The sequence below is a fragment of the Dermacentor silvarum genome, chromosome 9 (assembly GCF_013339745.2).
Source record: "Dermacentor silvarum isolate Dsil-2018 chromosome 9, BIME_Dsil_1.4, whole genome shotgun sequence".
In the NCBI taxonomy this organism is placed as follows: Eukaryota; Metazoa; Arthropoda; class Arachnida; order Ixodida; family Ixodidae; genus Dermacentor; species Dermacentor silvarum.
The window spans coordinates 146,768,033-146,785,916 of record NC_051162.1 but is presented as its reverse complement, the minus strand read 5'-3'; the positions used below and the strand labels follow the sequence as shown (position 1 = coordinate 146,785,916).

Genomic DNA, 17,884 nt, shown 5'->3' with positions numbered 1-17,884 from the left:
GACAAATGTCGTCAACGTGCTCACTTCAACACAGAAGTCAGTGAGCTAGTTCGCAAGCAACATTACGACATCTCTCGTCAAGACGTTTCCCTCCGTCCCGGAGAGGCAGTGCTCCTTTGGACGCCCATTCGTACACCCGGTTTGTGTGAGAAGTTTGAATCACGAAGCTTCCTTGGACCCTACGTTATTAATGAACAAACATCCCCCGTGAGCGTTTCTCCCATCAAGGTTTCTTCGGATCATCGTCATCGTGGTTCGGAGATCGTACACGTTTTGCGTCTCAAATGATTCGTTCTCCGTATCCCTCCTGGCTAAGTCGTGGCCTGGCTGGCTGCTTGCGCGCGTGGGGCAATTAGTGTGAGCATTATTCATACACTTCATATTCTCATCTGTACATACTCATCATCACCATTTTGTGCTTGGTGGTGGGGCTCTTGCTCAGGAGAATAAAGAATCTGATTGCCTAAACCTTGTCTCACAATATATTTTTTTCCAAAATAACCAGAGAATGGAACATGTCTCCCGATTCTTTGGTTAGTTCCTCTCCCATTAATAGTTTCCTGAACGAATTAGACTCATTTGTTTACTCTGGTAAAGCAGTGCTTTGAGCTAATTATTCTTTTAGGCCGGAGCATTTTACAGCTTGACATGTTGCCAATCGCTAGATTTGCAGCCCACTACGTAACAAAGGTGATCCAGGGTGTTCACGAAAAGAAAGCTCGAGACCAACAATGACCGCGCAGCTTGCATCAACATGGAGAACGTTGTAACAGAAGCAGAAAACACTTGTTGTGTGCAGGAAGTGCTTGAGCATAGTGATATAATGTCCTTGTGTATTCTCTTTCTGTTACTTATTTTTTATAGGAACAAATTAAACAACATTCCAACTAAAATCAAACCTCAATATAAAAAACCCCGATTTAATGAAATTCGCAATGTAACGAAGTATTTTTATTTCCCCATCTTAGTTTTATTGAATTAACAAAACCTCGATATAACAAAATTCTCGATATAACAAAGTTTTTCGCTGCAAGTACAACTTCGTTATATTGAGGTTTGACCGTATTACGAACAACATTTGTTCACTATAAAGTTGGAAAAATTATCGATGACACAACCTGGGTAGCCAATCAGATAGCTTGCCCAACTAACGGCAGTTGGGCCAAATGCATCAATTGGGATGGAGCGGCTAAAAGCTCAGGGGAGCGGCGCCATTGCAATCAGTAGCGATGTACATGTTAAAAATTTTATAATAAATTACACACTTTATGTGGAGCGCTTAAATGTGTCACAGAATGATCAGAAGGACCTACCCTAACGACTCAGTACGTTTGTACAGAATCGTCGAAATAGTTTCAGGGTCCCTTTAACGAGCATCAAGAGCTCGTTACATAAGCATTTTTTGCATTCCATCCCCATCAAAATGTGGCATGATGCCACAGTCACTGAGAGACGAGGTACAGTCTCTCACTGACTGGGTGCGACTGGGTAAGTCTCTCTTGCTGGGCAAGTCGGAGTACACAGTGCCTGCTCCTTGTATCTTGAGTGCGTGTCTTCTTCACTGGTTTTCACTTTAGTCAATGAGCCACAGTAGCCGTGGCACATCGAGCGGCACTCACCGAAGGTAAGCAGGAAGCCGTACATGGCGCCGAGTACCCAGGAGTACCAGCTCTTGTGCTCGAGGTACATGAGCGAGTAGACGCAGTACACCGCCAACAGGGGAAACAGCGCCCACGACAGGTACTTGAAGGCCACCTGTGGAGGGCCATTGATGGGTTGAATGGGTGGCAGCCAGAGATGATTAAACAACAAAATTTCCTAATCAATTCAAATTTGAATATTTGAGAAAAACAATCTCCAAATATCGAATTGAATACTGAATATTTTCTGATTTCTAAACAAGGTGGATTGCAAAGGCTGCATGGAATCCGTTTGGTGAAAAAAAAAAAAAGCTTATTGAAATCATCTGAGACATGCATATATCATGCCGTTAACAATCGAGCATATGGCAGGAAGTGGGGCTTCCTAAAAAAAAAAATGGCGGGCAGTAGGCTTGTGTGAATATTCATTTTTGTTGTTCGAAGCGCAGTCCAAGCGAATAGATCGAATAGTTGTGGGATTTGCATAAAACCTTAGCATAAGAGACAGATGTAGACAAACCTACGAAAAGTTGGTTCTTTGCTTGCGAAAAAGGAAACAGGTTCATCTCTTCAGTCACTTTATTTTCAAAGTGCCATCACTCAGATATTCTCATGCAAAAGTGCAAGTTCAACATTTCTTGAAACTCCAGCTACACAGAAAATGTGTTTACAGCTTCTTTCTCACTGTTGTGCATCTACTTAAAATTTTGCGGTGGTTGCGGCCACAGAAGCGCTTCGTGTTCGCCCGTCATGCGTCGGCGCAATGCTGTCAAGTGTAACCTTGACTGCGCAACAGCGGCAATTTATGTTGTGTTTTACAAATTCAGCTTGATGCTTTCCGTCTTCACGTGAGCTTAACGCATTCCATTCTGCACGCGCATAGATGAAAAAAATTAAGACAATGAACAGTTGAATCGGGTTTATATGCAAATTTCGACCTGAGGTGTGGCTTCATGGCAACGTGGGGCGTGCTGCCGTGAAACCACCTTTAGGGCAAAGTTTTCCACCATCAGCGTCGCTGAAAAGGTGGAGTACAGAGCGGCTGGCAGACGATATGACGCAGACAATTCATGCATCCGCAAATGCAGACTGTTTTCACAAAAACTTGGGTGTTATCAAGTTATTTCCACAGGTTGTAAGCACAGTTTTTCTTTTTTCTTTCAGGGGCGTTATAATTGGGTGTGCGGCTTTTTGAATACTTTTAGAACTTCAAATACTGAAATTAGACCCAAAGGGAATATTAAATCGCATAACAGTTGATTGAATATTCTAATATATCAAATATTCCCACAAGCCTAGTGCACAGGCTTTCGTTTTAGATTTGACCAGATTTGACAAGTTTGGATTTGACCAGCACCGTGGAGCGGTTTTATAATTTACAGGCATAATCGTCAACGCAAAGTCTATGCACTGCACTAGTCTGTTTGCAATGCCGAAATCTGGTGAGGAGCTCTTTAATGGAAACATCCTACAGAGAAGTGCATGCCCAAGCCACAGTACTGCATAAAATCTTCATTAACAGCAACACTTGCACCAACCTCAGCAGCTACTTTTCTGGCAAGTATCATACAAGACGCATGCATTTGCTCCCTCAATTCTACTTCACCACAAATTTTAACTGTAGACAACACTGCGGGCTTCAGACTTAGAACGTGCATTTGCAGCAGCCACGGTGACAATACTGACCATGTCATACTCCCGTGTTGAGGATTCCACGTAGGTGCACTTGTCGGCCATGCGAATCCGTGGAAACATTCCAAAAAGTTTGTTTTCTCTATCCACTGAAATGTTCACCACCTGCAAACAAGTTTATTGCAATCAAAACATTGCAAACCACCTTTTCAAAATGAAAACTAAATGAGAAATGAAAGAGATCGAGACCATAATTTGGATTGATCACTTTCATAGATACCAATTTCAGCTTAAACTTGCAAACGCACATTAGAGATGGGATAGAATTAGTAAAAGGAATGCATACAACAAACTCGACGTTGACTTCTAAAAAAATTAAAAATTTAATTCTGAGGTTTTAGGTGCCAAAACCACATTTGATTATGAGGCACATTGTAGTGAGGGACTCCGGATTAATTTTGACCACCTGGGCTTCTTTAATGTGCTCGCGATGCACGGTACATGGGCGTTTTTGCATTTCACTCGCATCGAAATGCTGCTGGGATTCAATCCCGTGCCCTCAGGCTTGGTAGCGCAGTGCCATAGCCGCTAACTTCTAAATGACATTTATTGAAAGATTAAGTGAATATATACAGAGAAACAACATCGAGCGATGTCGTTTGCTGCACAAAGTTGTTCGCAAACACACGCACATGATATGCTCGAAACTGGCAACCTTCAACATCATTGAAACCATCCAGGGCTGGAAGAGTGCAAAAGCCGAAGAATACAGTAGTGATATAGAACCACAGACAAATTAAGATTTTTCAGAAGGGAGGCAATAGCGGTACTCGTTGCTTTTCAGCCGCAGCTTGAGTGGCTCCAAGGTATCGCTGTAAAGCATGCAGTGAACCTCGATGCCATAAGGTCGACTGCAGTCACACATTACATCCGACTAAGTGAGTGCACAAAGAAATAAATTTATTAAAATTAAATTATGGGTTATATTTTTTTTTTTTGCGTGGCTACCACCACCTCATAATGATGCACACTGTAATGGAGGACTCCAGATTAATTTTTACCACATGTTCTTTAGCATTTCACTGCCATTGAAGTGCAGCTGCCACATCTGAGATCAAACGCACGATGTCAAACTCAGCAGCGTGACAATATAGTCATTGGCCTACCGTGGTGGGTCATGAACAAGAAAATTAGAGACTTCTTTAGCTAAGTATCTTGTGCCTTCAAGCTGAATAAAGGTTTTCTTTTGTTGGACATGCTTAGCTTGCTCTATTAGAAGCAGTACGATGTCCCACGCGCTTCGTTACAAAGTTATTAGATGGTATTTAGTTAGTTTTTCAATAAACATCATCTGGAAGTTAGCACCGCGTTTGTTGCGTATGTGGTCAAGGTGAGGTCGTGCGCACCTTGTGTATCTTCCAGATGTCTATGAGCAGGCCGACAAACACCGAGAGCCGCACGAGGGTGTTGGTGTCATTGTCCAGGATGTAGAGGAGCACCACAGTCGACTGGAACACGTTGAAGAACACCGACCGCACCGACAGGCCCTCCAGGCTCTTGCGGTTGCGCCAGAACTGGATGTCTGTGTGAGGAAATGCGCGAGAACGTCAGCACAATGCAGGTTGAAAAACAGCCAAAGTGTTAGTCCTACAGCTCACAAAAGTCCTCTGTGCTATCACCAAGGTGACCAGTTCAGCTCTTAATACCGAAAGCACTTAAAACTAATCGCAAACAATGCAACTACACTACGGTCAACCAGTAACACACACTTAGCAGACTTTAAGCGTGTGCTGAGAACTACAGTACTAATTATAAAGATATAGGGCCATTAAACAGAACCTTGCTGCCAATTTCAGCAGAAGTTGATTCCCCTCCTGGCTTCAACCTAAACATAAGATTACCATACCAAGAAAGTTTACCATACCACAATGCTCGCAATCGCAGGCATTGTGGCCACATTTCGATGAGGATGATATGCAAAACGCTCGCGTACCGTGCATTAGGTGCACGATACCGATAAACGAGATCGATATATGATAATGATAAATGAGATTTCATCAACAAGCTTCTACTGCATTGCAAAAAATTGGAGGATGCTTAAGCTTCACGTTTAAGAGTGGAATGCGATAGCGTTATCGGGCCGCGTTCGCATCGCATTTTTCTTTCAGTGGGCTTCACTGCAACACAGAACGTGGGAAAGTCAGGTTATACCGATCCCCTGAATGTCGGCTTCACTTTTAAATAGAAATGCATTGCTGGGAATACATTCTTCCAGGGACAATATAAGTCGTCTTATATTAAAATGTGAGGGCCCTAGCACCTTTTTTTTATTATTTTATTAATTGTTTGCTATTGCCACGACGCGCACGCGTGCCCAAACCCATTAGGCAGGCGAAGTCCCAATTTGACCTACCGGGGATGCAAGCGCCATCTGGATATGATTTTCGCAAGTACCCTACTTGAGCGTTCCAATGTTGGTATGGTATAAATGCTGGAAAAGGGTTTTGTGTTTGAGTATCCTCGTAACAGAATTATGTTTTCTCGTACATTCAAATTACAATCTGACGCCACCATGTCAGTAGGTTGTGGTTAAGTCGTACTTTACCGTTTTTCTGAGGGATTTCACTGTGAGAAATTCAATTTTTGTTCACCAAAACCGTGCACCACGTGGAGGGCCTGCGCGGTCGGGGTGGTTGTGGATGATTTTCTCCACCACGAACGCCGGTATTCCACGCTGACTTGGCAACGCCGCATTTTCTGCGACACGGGGCCCTTAACGCTGTCGCGTTAAATTTGCTTGGTTATTTGGTTTATACGATGCCAGCAGCCCAAACAAATGAAATTTCAGTGCTGGTAGCGGTGCCACATATCGATGGGGGCGAAATGCAAAAAATGATTGTGTGCTTCGATTCAGGTGCATGTATTATTTACATGACGGAACAAGTGTGCATTTTCTATGCTGGATACCGCGTCACGTGATGACCCATCATCAATTGCTGTTGGCAGCACCTTTGTCCACAATGTGTACAGACAGAAAATGACAAACTATTTCTCACATCTGGATTTTGGCAGTGAAACAACGCGGCTTTATCCTAGAATGCTTTCCATGCCGAGTAACAAGTGCTGTATTTTCACCAACAAGACCATTTTTGAGGTAACGAATACTCGTCATTGTCCAAGTGGGGAAAAAAAAACAGCAGCCAAGGCGGCTAACCATTCATTCTTCGCAACCTCCGTCTTGGCGCTACTCTCAAACCAGTCTGTTGCAAGCATTCGCGGAGTGTGTGTAGTAGAGAGTAATATTTTTTCGGCTTTGTCACCCGCTCGCCTCGTCCGTCGTCTCGATGCTATTCTCAGCTGGACGGGCAGTGGAATCATTGTCTGTGAAACAGTTGTCCGCGGAGGCGTCTGTATTATGGATACACAATAAAGATTAAAAAGTTAGGCATGGCTTTGCTATCGCAAACACCAATGACCAGCGGAGCTGAGGGGAAGCCTCAGCAAAGTTGTGCAAAGCTAGGCAAAGAAGAGCATGTTTTAGCAGAGCAGGATCAAAGCTAAGCAAGGTTTAATAGAGTTAAGCATTGCTTTGTTTGGCTATCACTATTGCTAGGGTATCTCTTAGCTATTGCTTGGCTATCACTATTGCTTGGCTAATGCTTGGCTATTGCTTGGCTACCACTATTGCTTGGCTAAATTCACGTAACCAGCCTAACGTAACCAGCCCGATGCGAAACTGAAGCTTGCCGAGACGACAGCGAAGTTAACATCGACGAACCTTCCAGATGAGACGCCTGCGTCGCCACTGACGCGGCCAGCCAAGCCTCGGCGTACAACCACTGGGAAAGCCCCTGCATCTGCCGCGTAACGTACAATGAACGACAGGACACGCAATGAGCGTACAATCGAGCGTTCCAATCGAGCCGCTTCTCCTTAGGGAGTTCTAGCAGTAGACTTCGCCATTGCGCTACGTCGAGAAAGTTCAGGGCAAGAAAGAGGCCCGCCGATGTCAGAGCGCGCCTGTTATTAGGGAGCGCTGACGTCATTACTAACGTCATACCACGTGTGCTCGGCGTGGCTGTACAATGGCTCCGGTCCCGCTCAACTCCACCCTGCCACCTGTGCCTCCGGTCCTCCTCTCCACTCTTCTCCCCCTCGCCACACTTTCTTGCCTCTTGAGAGCTTTCCCTCTTGCTATACACTTGCCCCTCTCCCGACTTGGCTATGCTGCGAACATTGATGCGCACGGACCAAGCTCAACTTTAACAGCTCCGCTGTAAATTAATGCAGTGTGTTCCACTACAGCGTCTCTAGTAGCCCTAGTGCTGCGTATGGGATGTTAAACCCCATGAATCAATCACAATCAATCAGCTTAAGCTGCCACTCACCGCTCTTGAAGGCCAGGAACTCGAACACGCTGTGCAGCAGCGAGACAACGACCGTGAGGGCCAGAAGGTAGGGGGAGGTCTCGAGGAAGGCCTCCTTGAGCGAGTCCCTGTCCTCCTCCGACTCCTCCATCAGGTCCTGGCCGAAGAAGGAAAGCGACCGCATCCCCTGCGCCACATAGAGCTGCCACCGAAACATGCTCAGTGGCTGGAAGGTCAGCTGAAGGTCGAGCCACCTGCACACAGAGGACAGTGAAGCCTGCCACGTGAGAGGACAAAGACACAGTGTTGTTTGATCCTATATTAATGCAAAAGCGTTATGTGGCTCATCGGGCAGAAAATCCGGCGTTGTTGGCATTGGCGTGACCACACGATGGTCCAAAACTTCGAGGGAGCCCAAGTGTGCCAATCGAAGCAGTTGATGATGTCAATTAAGGCAAAGTTAATTAAGGCAAAGCGAATTAATACAAAGTTAATTAAGGCTAAGTTAATTAAGGCAGGTTGAATTAACATAGAGTTCATTACAGCACTCGAACCCACAACCTTTGTTGGAAGTCGAGCCCTCAACCTTGCATTGTGCGCACCTTGTGACGAACACTGTTGGTTGATGCAATTACACAATGCGTCAGAACTTTTCGGTCATGTAGGTACTAAACGACTGAAAGAGCATAGACATTGTGCAGTGGTCCTAATGCTTTCGCATTCATCTACGTAGGAATGACTAAGTGCCCCTTGAGTTTATTTTAAAGCATACATAATGATATGAGTGAAAAATTTGTGATCGAGTCCATGCAAAAGGGATGCAAGCCTGATGCCTCAAACAGGTCGACAAAAAACCTCTGGAACTCACTCTGTGGTGTCGTTGATGGCCTGGTAGTCTCGGATAAGGTTCCAGTAGTCATTCAGATACACAATGGGGTAATACTTTCCTGTGGTTGGTTCAAACTCTACATCTGAAAGTGTATAAAGTTCGCAACTAATCATTTTTTATATTTTACTACTGTAGGAAGTACCATGTCATACAGTAAAATACCAAATGCATCATTTACTGTCATATCTTGCACATGAGACTATCAAATGTAACTGCATTGTTGCGTTACAGTGAAATGACACTTGAATTAATGTCACTCCTAAAGTCATTGAACTTTCTATTGTCTGCCACTGAAATTGCACTCATAATTCACTAGATCACTAGCACGAACTTGTCCTCTGACATTACACTGCCTCTCCACTGTCTTTATTCTACCTTCTTACCCCAAATGTTCACTTACAGACATATGCATACTATGATATATCCAGATCTTGATATAACAGCACACTTGAAGCTGAAAGCTTTGTTAAACTGATGATTTCATTAAACACAAGTTTTCATGTTTCCGTAGTTCAAGAAACACTGCAGGAATACTTTTGGTGGCTAGAACATCAATAACTTAATAACTTATGATTTCATTAAACACAAGTTTTCACGTTTCCGTAGTTCAAGAAACACTGCAGGAATACTTTTGGTGGCTAGAACATGAATAACTTATGAATAAATGTCTGTACGACAAAGCCCAAGCGACACCTTCACAATAAGCAGTCATTCTGTATGTTTCAAGCGTAATGCAAGATAATGTGTGAGCTGCACAGAAAATCAGTAAACCATGCAACTCCTTTTGGTGGTAAGCAATTTTTCTCCAGCGAATGCATTTTTATTTAACAGGAAAAGAAGTGCAAATGACAAGGAATAGAGAAAGAAGACGTCAAAAGCAGGTGCTGGAAAAAAGAGTTCTATGTGCACGAAAAACAAAACAAAAAATGGGCTGGGCGAGTTACTACACATTCATGCAAAACAACCAGGTAATCTAATCTAACAGAATTTAATCTAATCTAATCCTACCAGAAAATTTAGCTAGATGGTATGGACTGCACATAATGTACAGTGCTCAGCGATTCAAAGAAGATACTCGAAGCACATCACTGCCAGCGCTTTTCGGGCCACAAGGTGGGCGCTGGGGACACCGAGTTTATGCATTAAGTTATACGACGAAAGCGAGAACCTTCGGGACATCCCGTGACTGCTTTTGGCGCCCCAGCCGTCAACCATTGCTCACCGGTGCTGCAAAAAGCATAGCTACCATGCACTCCGAGGCACTCCGAGTATCGCATTTCAAATCGCTGAACGCTGGTACAACCACAGGCGTGGTCCATGCACAAGTAGGGTGTGAAAGAAGCACTCCTGTCTCTGTCTCGCCTTCCTCTTGTGTCGTCTTCTCACACTACTGCACGTGACGCCCCTTTTTCTGTCGCTTGCCAAGTGCGCTGCTTATTCTCCGTTTCATACCTAGCAGGCAAAACTGCACCAACTACGCAAGCAGTGCGGTCATACAAGTGTCACCACCCGTTTCACGGTGCATTTGTTTTTGGTCTCCGACTCTTTCTGCAAACTACTCCATATATTACAACTATTAAAATTGCAGATGTAAAGGTACGTCAAATTGCACATTATTTGTGCACCTTTGTGCTTCCAGTATGGGACATATTCTGCGTTGGTAGCGAGGGCAAGCAGTACAGCGTGGCCGCGGAAACTTGCCACATCACTTGTTCGGTAGTGCATTGGTTCAGATCTCCCAACGCTGTCCACATAATAAGTAGCTCTATTTTGTGACATAAAAGTATTAGACTTAATTTTATTATCAAATTTCAACATGCATGCCTATGTCTTTTTTCCATAGGAGACATGTTACTTTTTGGTCAGACATATGCACACTTAGAGACGTCGCTCTAACCTTCGTAGTACTGTCTGTTACGTATAAACAGAGTACAGATTTTGTGCAAACGTGTCCCACTTTGCCCAACTTGCGATTCCACCGCATTTCAAGCGCACTGCTATTATCAGGGAGACTGATTCAACTCACACTGATCGACGGGCATCGGCACTTGGCCCTGTGTCCACGGAGTGTGGTCATCTATGATGTTTATGGTCAGGTTTGGGTGCCAGTGGGACAAGATTTCTTCTTTCATGGCCTCGGCTTTCTGCACAGACAGGGGTGAGGACATCAAGAAAGCACCAGATACGGCAAACGAATAAATACAGGAGCATAAAGGCAGTTATGACAGCGCTACGCTGTCTACATAAAGCAGGGAGGGAGCTTTGCGGTGCTAACGCTAGTGATAATTACTAGAACATTCAAATTAGACACCAAGTTCTGTTTGTTATTTTACCCCTGTGGTCACATACGAAGCCCTGTTGATGATTGGGTGATCGATCAATCGATGATACAGTTAAACCTGGATATAACGAAATTGACAAATTCCTGAAAAACTTTGTTATAAAGAGGATTTCGTTATATGCAGGTTCGGCACGAAAATTCAAAAAATAAACGCTTACCGTATTTACTCGATTCTAACGCGCCCTCAATTGTAACGTGTACCCGTTTTCTGTTTTCGTCGAAGCACTCATCCTTGGAATGTCACACCAGGTACCGGATGCGTGGACGCGTGTCAATTCGCACAAGCGCGAGGCATCAGAAATGAAGAGTGAGCGTCACGATGGCGTCGTAGCGTCGTATAGTGTTACAGTAGAACCCCGCTGTTACGTTCCCGGGGGCTGCGTTTTCCCGGCTGTTACGTCTTTTCAGCCAGCCCCGGCACAGCTCCCATAGAACCCAATGCATTGGTAACCCCGCTGTTGAACTGTGGGACCGTTCCCGCATCATACGTTGTGAATTGCCACCCGCGCCGGCCCGAGCGGCCATTTTGACTTTTCATGTCGCTTGGCTTGGTGGCTTGACGATGGCATTGGCCGCCCAAAGTGCCGGGGGCGACAACTATGACGTATTTTCGGTTTCCGCCAGCAAAAGTATGGCCCTTGATATCCGTATTTGCTATTAAAGATGGTGTCTATGATGCGTTGTGGCCCTAAAATTGGTTTTGGCTCATAGACGTTCCGTATAAAGTCCAAGGGCGATAACACAGTCGTCGCGCGCCGTATGCTATATGTGCGAGTGAAAACTTGCGAGGGGAGCCGACGACCACGTCTAAATTTCGTGCGCGCAAGAAAAGCAGGGAGGAAGCGCGCCTTCCGTTGCGCTCGAGGCACTGGCGAGGGAGCGAGGGGGGAGGTATAGCGGGGCGGCGTGTTACTGCACTCTGGCATCAACTGCGTACTTGAAAGCGATCGCGCGTTACCGTATCTTTGCCGTATCGTTACGCGTTGCCGCATCGCGCGGGCCGTATCTTGAAAGCGATCTGCGTTGGGGCAGAGTCTAGCAGAGTAGGTGCGTCGGCGGCTCGTAGCTTTGTGCGCGCTGTGTGTTCTCGGCGCTCAGTTTGCGTTGAAGTGATAAACAGCACGAAGGTCACTTCGCTCGCTTCTCCAGCGGCGCTTCCACACGCCACCAGCGTTTGACAGCACGTGTCTGCGCTCATCGAGTGTGATGTGTCACAGCGTGTACCAGCGCGTCGGCAACATCAACTGGAAAAGGAGAGAGTGCCGGCTTGGCGGGCTATGCCAGCTGCAACAAGCGCCAGGATCAGGTTTGATTGAAGGGAGGGGGAAAGGTGACGTCTGCGGCGGCAAGATCGCCGGGTCGAGGGATGCAGGCCCACCTCGCACACGCACGAACGCACACTCGCTTCGCATTCCGTCGCGGCGGAGAAGATGCTTCCGGTTGCTGCTCGCGCAAAAATGACAAAATTTGGGGCGAAATCTCTAGGTTGGCGGAGGGGAAAATTCGTTATATCGAGGTGGCCTCCCGCTGCCACTTCGTTACGTAGAGGTCTCAAATACATGTGCTTCGATGGAGTAACGGCGGGGAATAGAAAAACTTCGTTATATCCAGGAATTCGTTATATGGAGGTTCGTTATAAGCAGGTTGAACTGTATTATAGAGTTTAACGACCCAAAGTAACAAATACGCAATGATAGAAATTGTAGCACCACCAGTTTTGACCACTTTGGTTTCTTTAACGTGCACCTTTTATTAGGTGCATGAGTGTTTACCCATTCCACCCCCATCAGAATGCAGTCCGAGTGACCGGGCTTCAGGGTCAAAATAAGGAAAACAGTGTCTCTGACAAAGATGCAAGGACTCCCAGCTATGGTAGCCCACCTGCTGTGGTAGTCCAGCAGCTAGCTGCCCATGCTTTCAGCAGCTTGAGTCCAGAGCATTGAACCAACCAACACACACTGCTTTGTTTCCATTCATCTCAGTTCCGCCTACCCACATAGTACTTGAAAAAATGTTGTGGATGGGCTGACAAGTACATAGTCTACCTATGAAACAGCCGATACTGTAGTATCAAAGTCAACAATTTTTCAACATGGTCCTTCTACAGTGCAACAGTCATAGTACCATCGTTTCTCTCAAGCGCTGATGTGCTCTGCCCCAGTTAAAAATTCTTCTTGGTCACCACACCACTCAACCACTGCTGAATTTCAGTTGTGGCCCGGAGGTGATTTGTTGGCAAGGCCAGATTTGAATTTGCGACCCATCACATTACTGTTGCAGATGATCGCGATTTATAATGTTTACCCCATGCTTCGTAAATTGTTTCCTAGAAAAAACCTTCCTTTTGGTACAGGCACCTAATGAACGCACACTCTTCAAGTCTCCTTTCTCGTGTTGTAAGCTGACCTACTTATTCCTCCAGTAATTGGAAAGGGAAGCTTATTTTGCTATAATTTGTGTATGCTATTACAGAACGGGACAAAATGTAAATGCATTACAAACAATGAACTCTTTAGAAGGTAGCCGCACTACTTTACAGCTTTCCCTCATACCTGCAGGTGAATCCCTTAGCTCAGCTTGTGCCAATTAAACCGCTTCTCTTTTGTTCACTTTCAGATTTACAGCGCAAATTTGTCGATTGCAATTGCAAGCCAACTTTTTTTTTTTAGCCTATGAATTAAAGGACTTTAGCAATTATTTATGCTTGAAGGCACATTCGTAAAGAATTTTTTTTTAATTTCAAAAATAAATTCAATGCCTCCTGCAAAGAAAGTCTAACGATCAACTCATATGCTTAATTTGGCGGCAGCGGCCATGCGGATAGCGTGTTAACATTGAAGTTCCACAGCAAGTTTCACCAAAAAAAGGATTTAGCATCTGTCACTATAATTAGTTTCCAGATTCGCATAGAGAGGTACAACTCTACTTGCTTTAAACCCTTGAAAACTTAAGCAGACATTCATACCAAATGTAATATTTCCCAGAATTTCGGTTCATGCAAGCTTGACTGAAGCCTGGACAGCTTTTTGCTTTCTCAGGAAAAAGCCTTTGCCCATGTATGCATGACGCAAGGAGTTTGTGGATGTTAAGACAAGATGGAATCGAAAACACTAGTTAAAAGTTCTTCTGCTTCATCTCGTTCCAACTAGAAAATTTCCTACAAAAGTTACTAGACAGAATTCTAGCGCTGCTGCAATCTTTCAGTCATGATGGGAATTGTGGGTATCACACGGATTTTGTAATCTTCGTGTGGCTTCAGACATTCTTTTGGCAATCATTTTGGGTTAACCATACTTTTCTTAACGCAGCAGGACCAATAATGGCCATACACATAATTATTGTGAATTAGTTCATTTGTAGCTCAGTAACTTGCTGAAGGTGATCAATATGCAAAGCCGCAAAGCCATCTGATGCCAGATAGACAAAGTTTGGGCAAATCTATGTACAATCTAAGTACTGTTCATTATCTTCATGCTGGTTCAACCGCCACAGTCGCAGCTCCTGCAGACACTAGCAGCAGCGTTCAATCTAGTAACTTTTGTATGATTCTAACTAATTGTTCTAACCACCATTTGCCTGTAGAACATTACACATAGACAGGGTCCTTCATTTTTGGATAAAGTGCGATAATTCCAGATTTTCATGCCCAAACTATGATGCGTGAAAACCGGGTTAAAAAGTGCTTCTCCTTGAAGTTCTCCCGTTTTATAAAAGGCGAGGCTAAATGCAGGTGTCACAGAACCAATGAATGCTGCCCGCCTTGTCTGAGCAAGTGGTCAAGATTAGACATGGTGTTACGAGGCAAAAACAGGCACCAATACGGGAAGGGTGAACTCATTCTCAAAACATGTTATCGGCAGTCACTAGCTGATGACATTGAACTTCGTTCTCCCTGTTTCAGTTCGTTAGTTGGCTTCTTCCCCACGACATTATTAATATAATTTTGAGTTTTTAAGCATCACATGTGCTACCTTTTCGCCTAACACTCAAGTGAAAACCATCATATATAATATATTAAGCACCTGTCAGCCTTGAGTGAAGGAGCGCGTGTTGCCCTTTTAGTAGCTGCGTTTCAATGGCCCATGGCATCACATTTCTCGTTCATTGCTTAGATGCAAGGAAGCGAACGGTAGCCGCGACAGCGAGAGGACGCTTTTCGCAACCGAGGTAAACTCAAAAGGCCCGACAGGTCTAGGGTGGACATACAAATGCTCAGAATGCAAATGTTCACATAGATAAAGAACGGCTTATAAAATAAGGAAAACCATCCCACACACATACGGAAAAGTATCACACCTTCATGTTTTGCATGCCTGTGTGGTCTGGCCTTTTTTTCTTTGTTAAAAAAAATTGCTTAGAACAACGTTAACAAGGGATCGCCATGCGTGACTATTTGTTGTTCTCGTTTATGTGGTTCCTTTGAAAAGTGTAAATAATGCCTGCCAACTAGGGTTTGCATAGATGAGTTCAGCACATGACTTGCTGGCTCTGTTGATTAACCCGTTTATGGAAGTTACAAGAAAAATCCCAGACTTTGCCCGCTAGATAATAAAAACAGCAAGTTCTACATAGTTTTCCTCTTAAAATACCGTATTTACTCGCATAAAAACTCACCCCCCCCTTTTCCAATAAAGAAGCGCATTTTTCCTTTTCCTCGCATAATTAACGGGCCCTGAACTTGCTGCCATGAAGTAAGAAAAACACGGCACGATTCGGCATCCAATATGGTGTCCGTCAAGAACAATTGTATCGGATGCCGAATTTACCGTGTCTCCTACTTTTATTGCAATAGCAATCATATGAACACTCCGGGCGTATTTTTGCCGTCAGCGCATACGATTGCAGATCAATCTCCCGCGTTCGAAGTAGGAAAACAGGGAGGAAACACGCCATATTCAGTCACGCGCATGGCCACACGGGAGGGGAGGGAGGGAGGGGGCGGTGCAGCAACTGCGCAATGCGCGGCCGCAGGAGTCTTATCTTGAAAGCAATCTGCATCGAGGGGCTGAGTCTAGGTGTGACGGCAGCTTATACCGTTGTGCGTGCTCCATTCTCACAGCTCAGTTTGCGATGAAGCGGTACACAGCATGAAGGTCACTTCACTCGCTGTTGCCACCGCACTTGCTCACACCAGCATTTTGACAGCGAGTGTGCACGGTGATCGACTGTGATGTGTTCACCTTTGCCTCTGCGCGGCGACACCATGCTTGTTAATTTACATACAGTAGCCGACGAATTTTTCGGACTCCAAAAATTCGGACTTGTTGGATATTCTGGACTTCACAGATGTACCGTCAGGATTCCCATAGAGCTAATGCATTTTCGCGACCGATTTTTCGGGCAAATCTAGGTGCCAATGTTCGATTTACCGGACTAAATCGCTCACTCCGAGCCACGCTACCTGATCTTGGAGGCCGCCATGTTGGATTTTCCGCTGACTTGGCCGGGCTTGGCTTCCAGTGCCCCCCTGTATAGCCTTCCAAGATTGGTAGACGCGCTATCCTCCCGTCTCCGAGGCCATGTCCACTCTTCCTTGGCCGACAAAACGTTCCAAAAAGCGGCACTTGCTTTTTTTTTTTTTTTTCAGTCAGCTCAGCACTATCGTCATTAGCACTTAAGCAGAATCTTTTTTTTTTATGTTTCGGTTGCGCCGTACCCTGTGTGCGGGTGAAAGCTTGGCCCGCGCACGCAAGAGAGGAAGGCGGCCTGGAAGCGTGCGGACTTCGTTCGCTCGCGGGGCACGGGGTGAAGGCGACGGAGTCTGTGGGGAGTTGCGTTCAGCTCTTGCGGCTGCTGCCGCGCAGGCACCGTATCTTGAAAGCGATCTGCTATGTGGCCGAAGTGTGTGCCCGCAGGGGACTCATCTTCAAAGGGATCTGCGATGGGTACAAAGGGCATGCGCCGTGTGCCAGTAGCTTTGTGTGCGCTATGTTTTTTGTTCTCGACGTTCGCGTTGAAGCGAGAGAATTGACAGCGCGAAGGTCAATTTGCCCGCGGTCATCGAGCGAGATGTGTTCATGTAACCTGTGCACGTGTGACACCGTGCTTATTTAGTTAGTAAGTGCATATTTACAACTTTATACGGCCAATAAAGCTAACATCCTTACTTCGTATTGCTGTCTATTAATTTGCTATCGCAATCGATGCTCCGCTTTTTGGGCGAAACTACGACATTTTTCGTAAGCTGCTCTCAGCCTCATAATATTTTCTCTTGGGGGGGGGGGGGGGGAGTGTTTCGGACTGTTCGGACTGTTCGGTTTTTCGGACTGCTCGATTTTTCGGACTATTTTTCAGTCCCCTGCGAAGTCCGGAAAATCGGTCGGCTACTGTAGTTAGCGAATGTTTGCAAGTTTGTATGGTCGATAAAACTACTATCCTCACTTCATATAGCTGTCTACGCATTTGCTATCGCAATCAATGGTTGGCCTGCCGGGCAAAACTGCGACCCTTAAAAATATCGCTCACACTTTTATCCCGCATAATGAATGCACCCCCCCCCCCCCGACTTTGCGCATATTTTGCGGGGAAAAAAGTGCCTTCATTATGCGAGTAAATATGGTATAACACACTATAGTTACCCCCGTATTAAAAAAAAAAAAAGATAAAATCCAGAAACGAAGGAGCCTACATATAAAGGCCAATGCAACATTGTGTGGCTAACTGCTGCTCCAAGCAATAATAAATACATGTTGTGCGGCAGTAACATCCATTATGAACGTGCTTGGCTTTTCCTTTGCAAGTGTGGCCCGCAAATTACGGTAAAAGCCCACAGTCCAGACAGTTCTTTATGTGTTGCCACTGCCCCGACCTGCTCTTGTCTTCAGCACACTTACCACGTGCTGAAAGACTGCACTGACACGGTGTAAGTTCGGCACGCACCTCTATCATTTCTGGTGTAGCAGCTGTTTCGCCAGTGAGCAAGTTTTGGGTGCGCTTGTACCGCAGCTTCTTGTACTTGTTTAACTCTAGAAACCAAAAAAAAAAAACAATGGGTCAGCATGAAGTCCGAAAGAAG

At 45.2% G+C, this 17,884-nt stretch overlaps 1 protein-coding gene across 3 annotated transcripts in view; it reads right to left on the bottom strand.

The window, feature by feature from the left end:
* LOC119464510 (cleft lip and palate transmembrane protein 1) overlaps positions 1 to 17,884 on the bottom strand; it is a 47,262-nt gene that overhangs the window by 4,190 nt on the left and 25,188 nt on the right. For all 3 annotated transcript variants that reach the window (XM_049656324.1, XM_049656323.1, XM_037725515.2), the window contains 7 exons: positions 17,749 to 17,834; positions 10,555 to 10,672; positions 8,508 to 8,610; positions 7,661 to 7,893; positions 4,679 to 4,854; positions 3,327 to 3,437; positions 1,620 to 1,755 (listed from right to left, as the gene is read on the bottom strand). In XM_049656324.1, the coding sequence (XP_049512281.1) occupies positions 1,620 to 1,755; positions 3,327 to 3,437; positions 4,679 to 4,854; positions 7,661 to 7,893; positions 8,508 to 8,610; positions 10,555 to 10,672; positions 17,749 to 17,834 (963 nt within the window). The remainder of the gene's footprint in view (positions 1 to 1,619; positions 1,756 to 3,326; positions 3,438 to 4,678; positions 4,855 to 7,660; positions 7,894 to 8,507; positions 8,611 to 10,554; positions 10,673 to 17,748; positions 17,835 to 17,884) is intronic.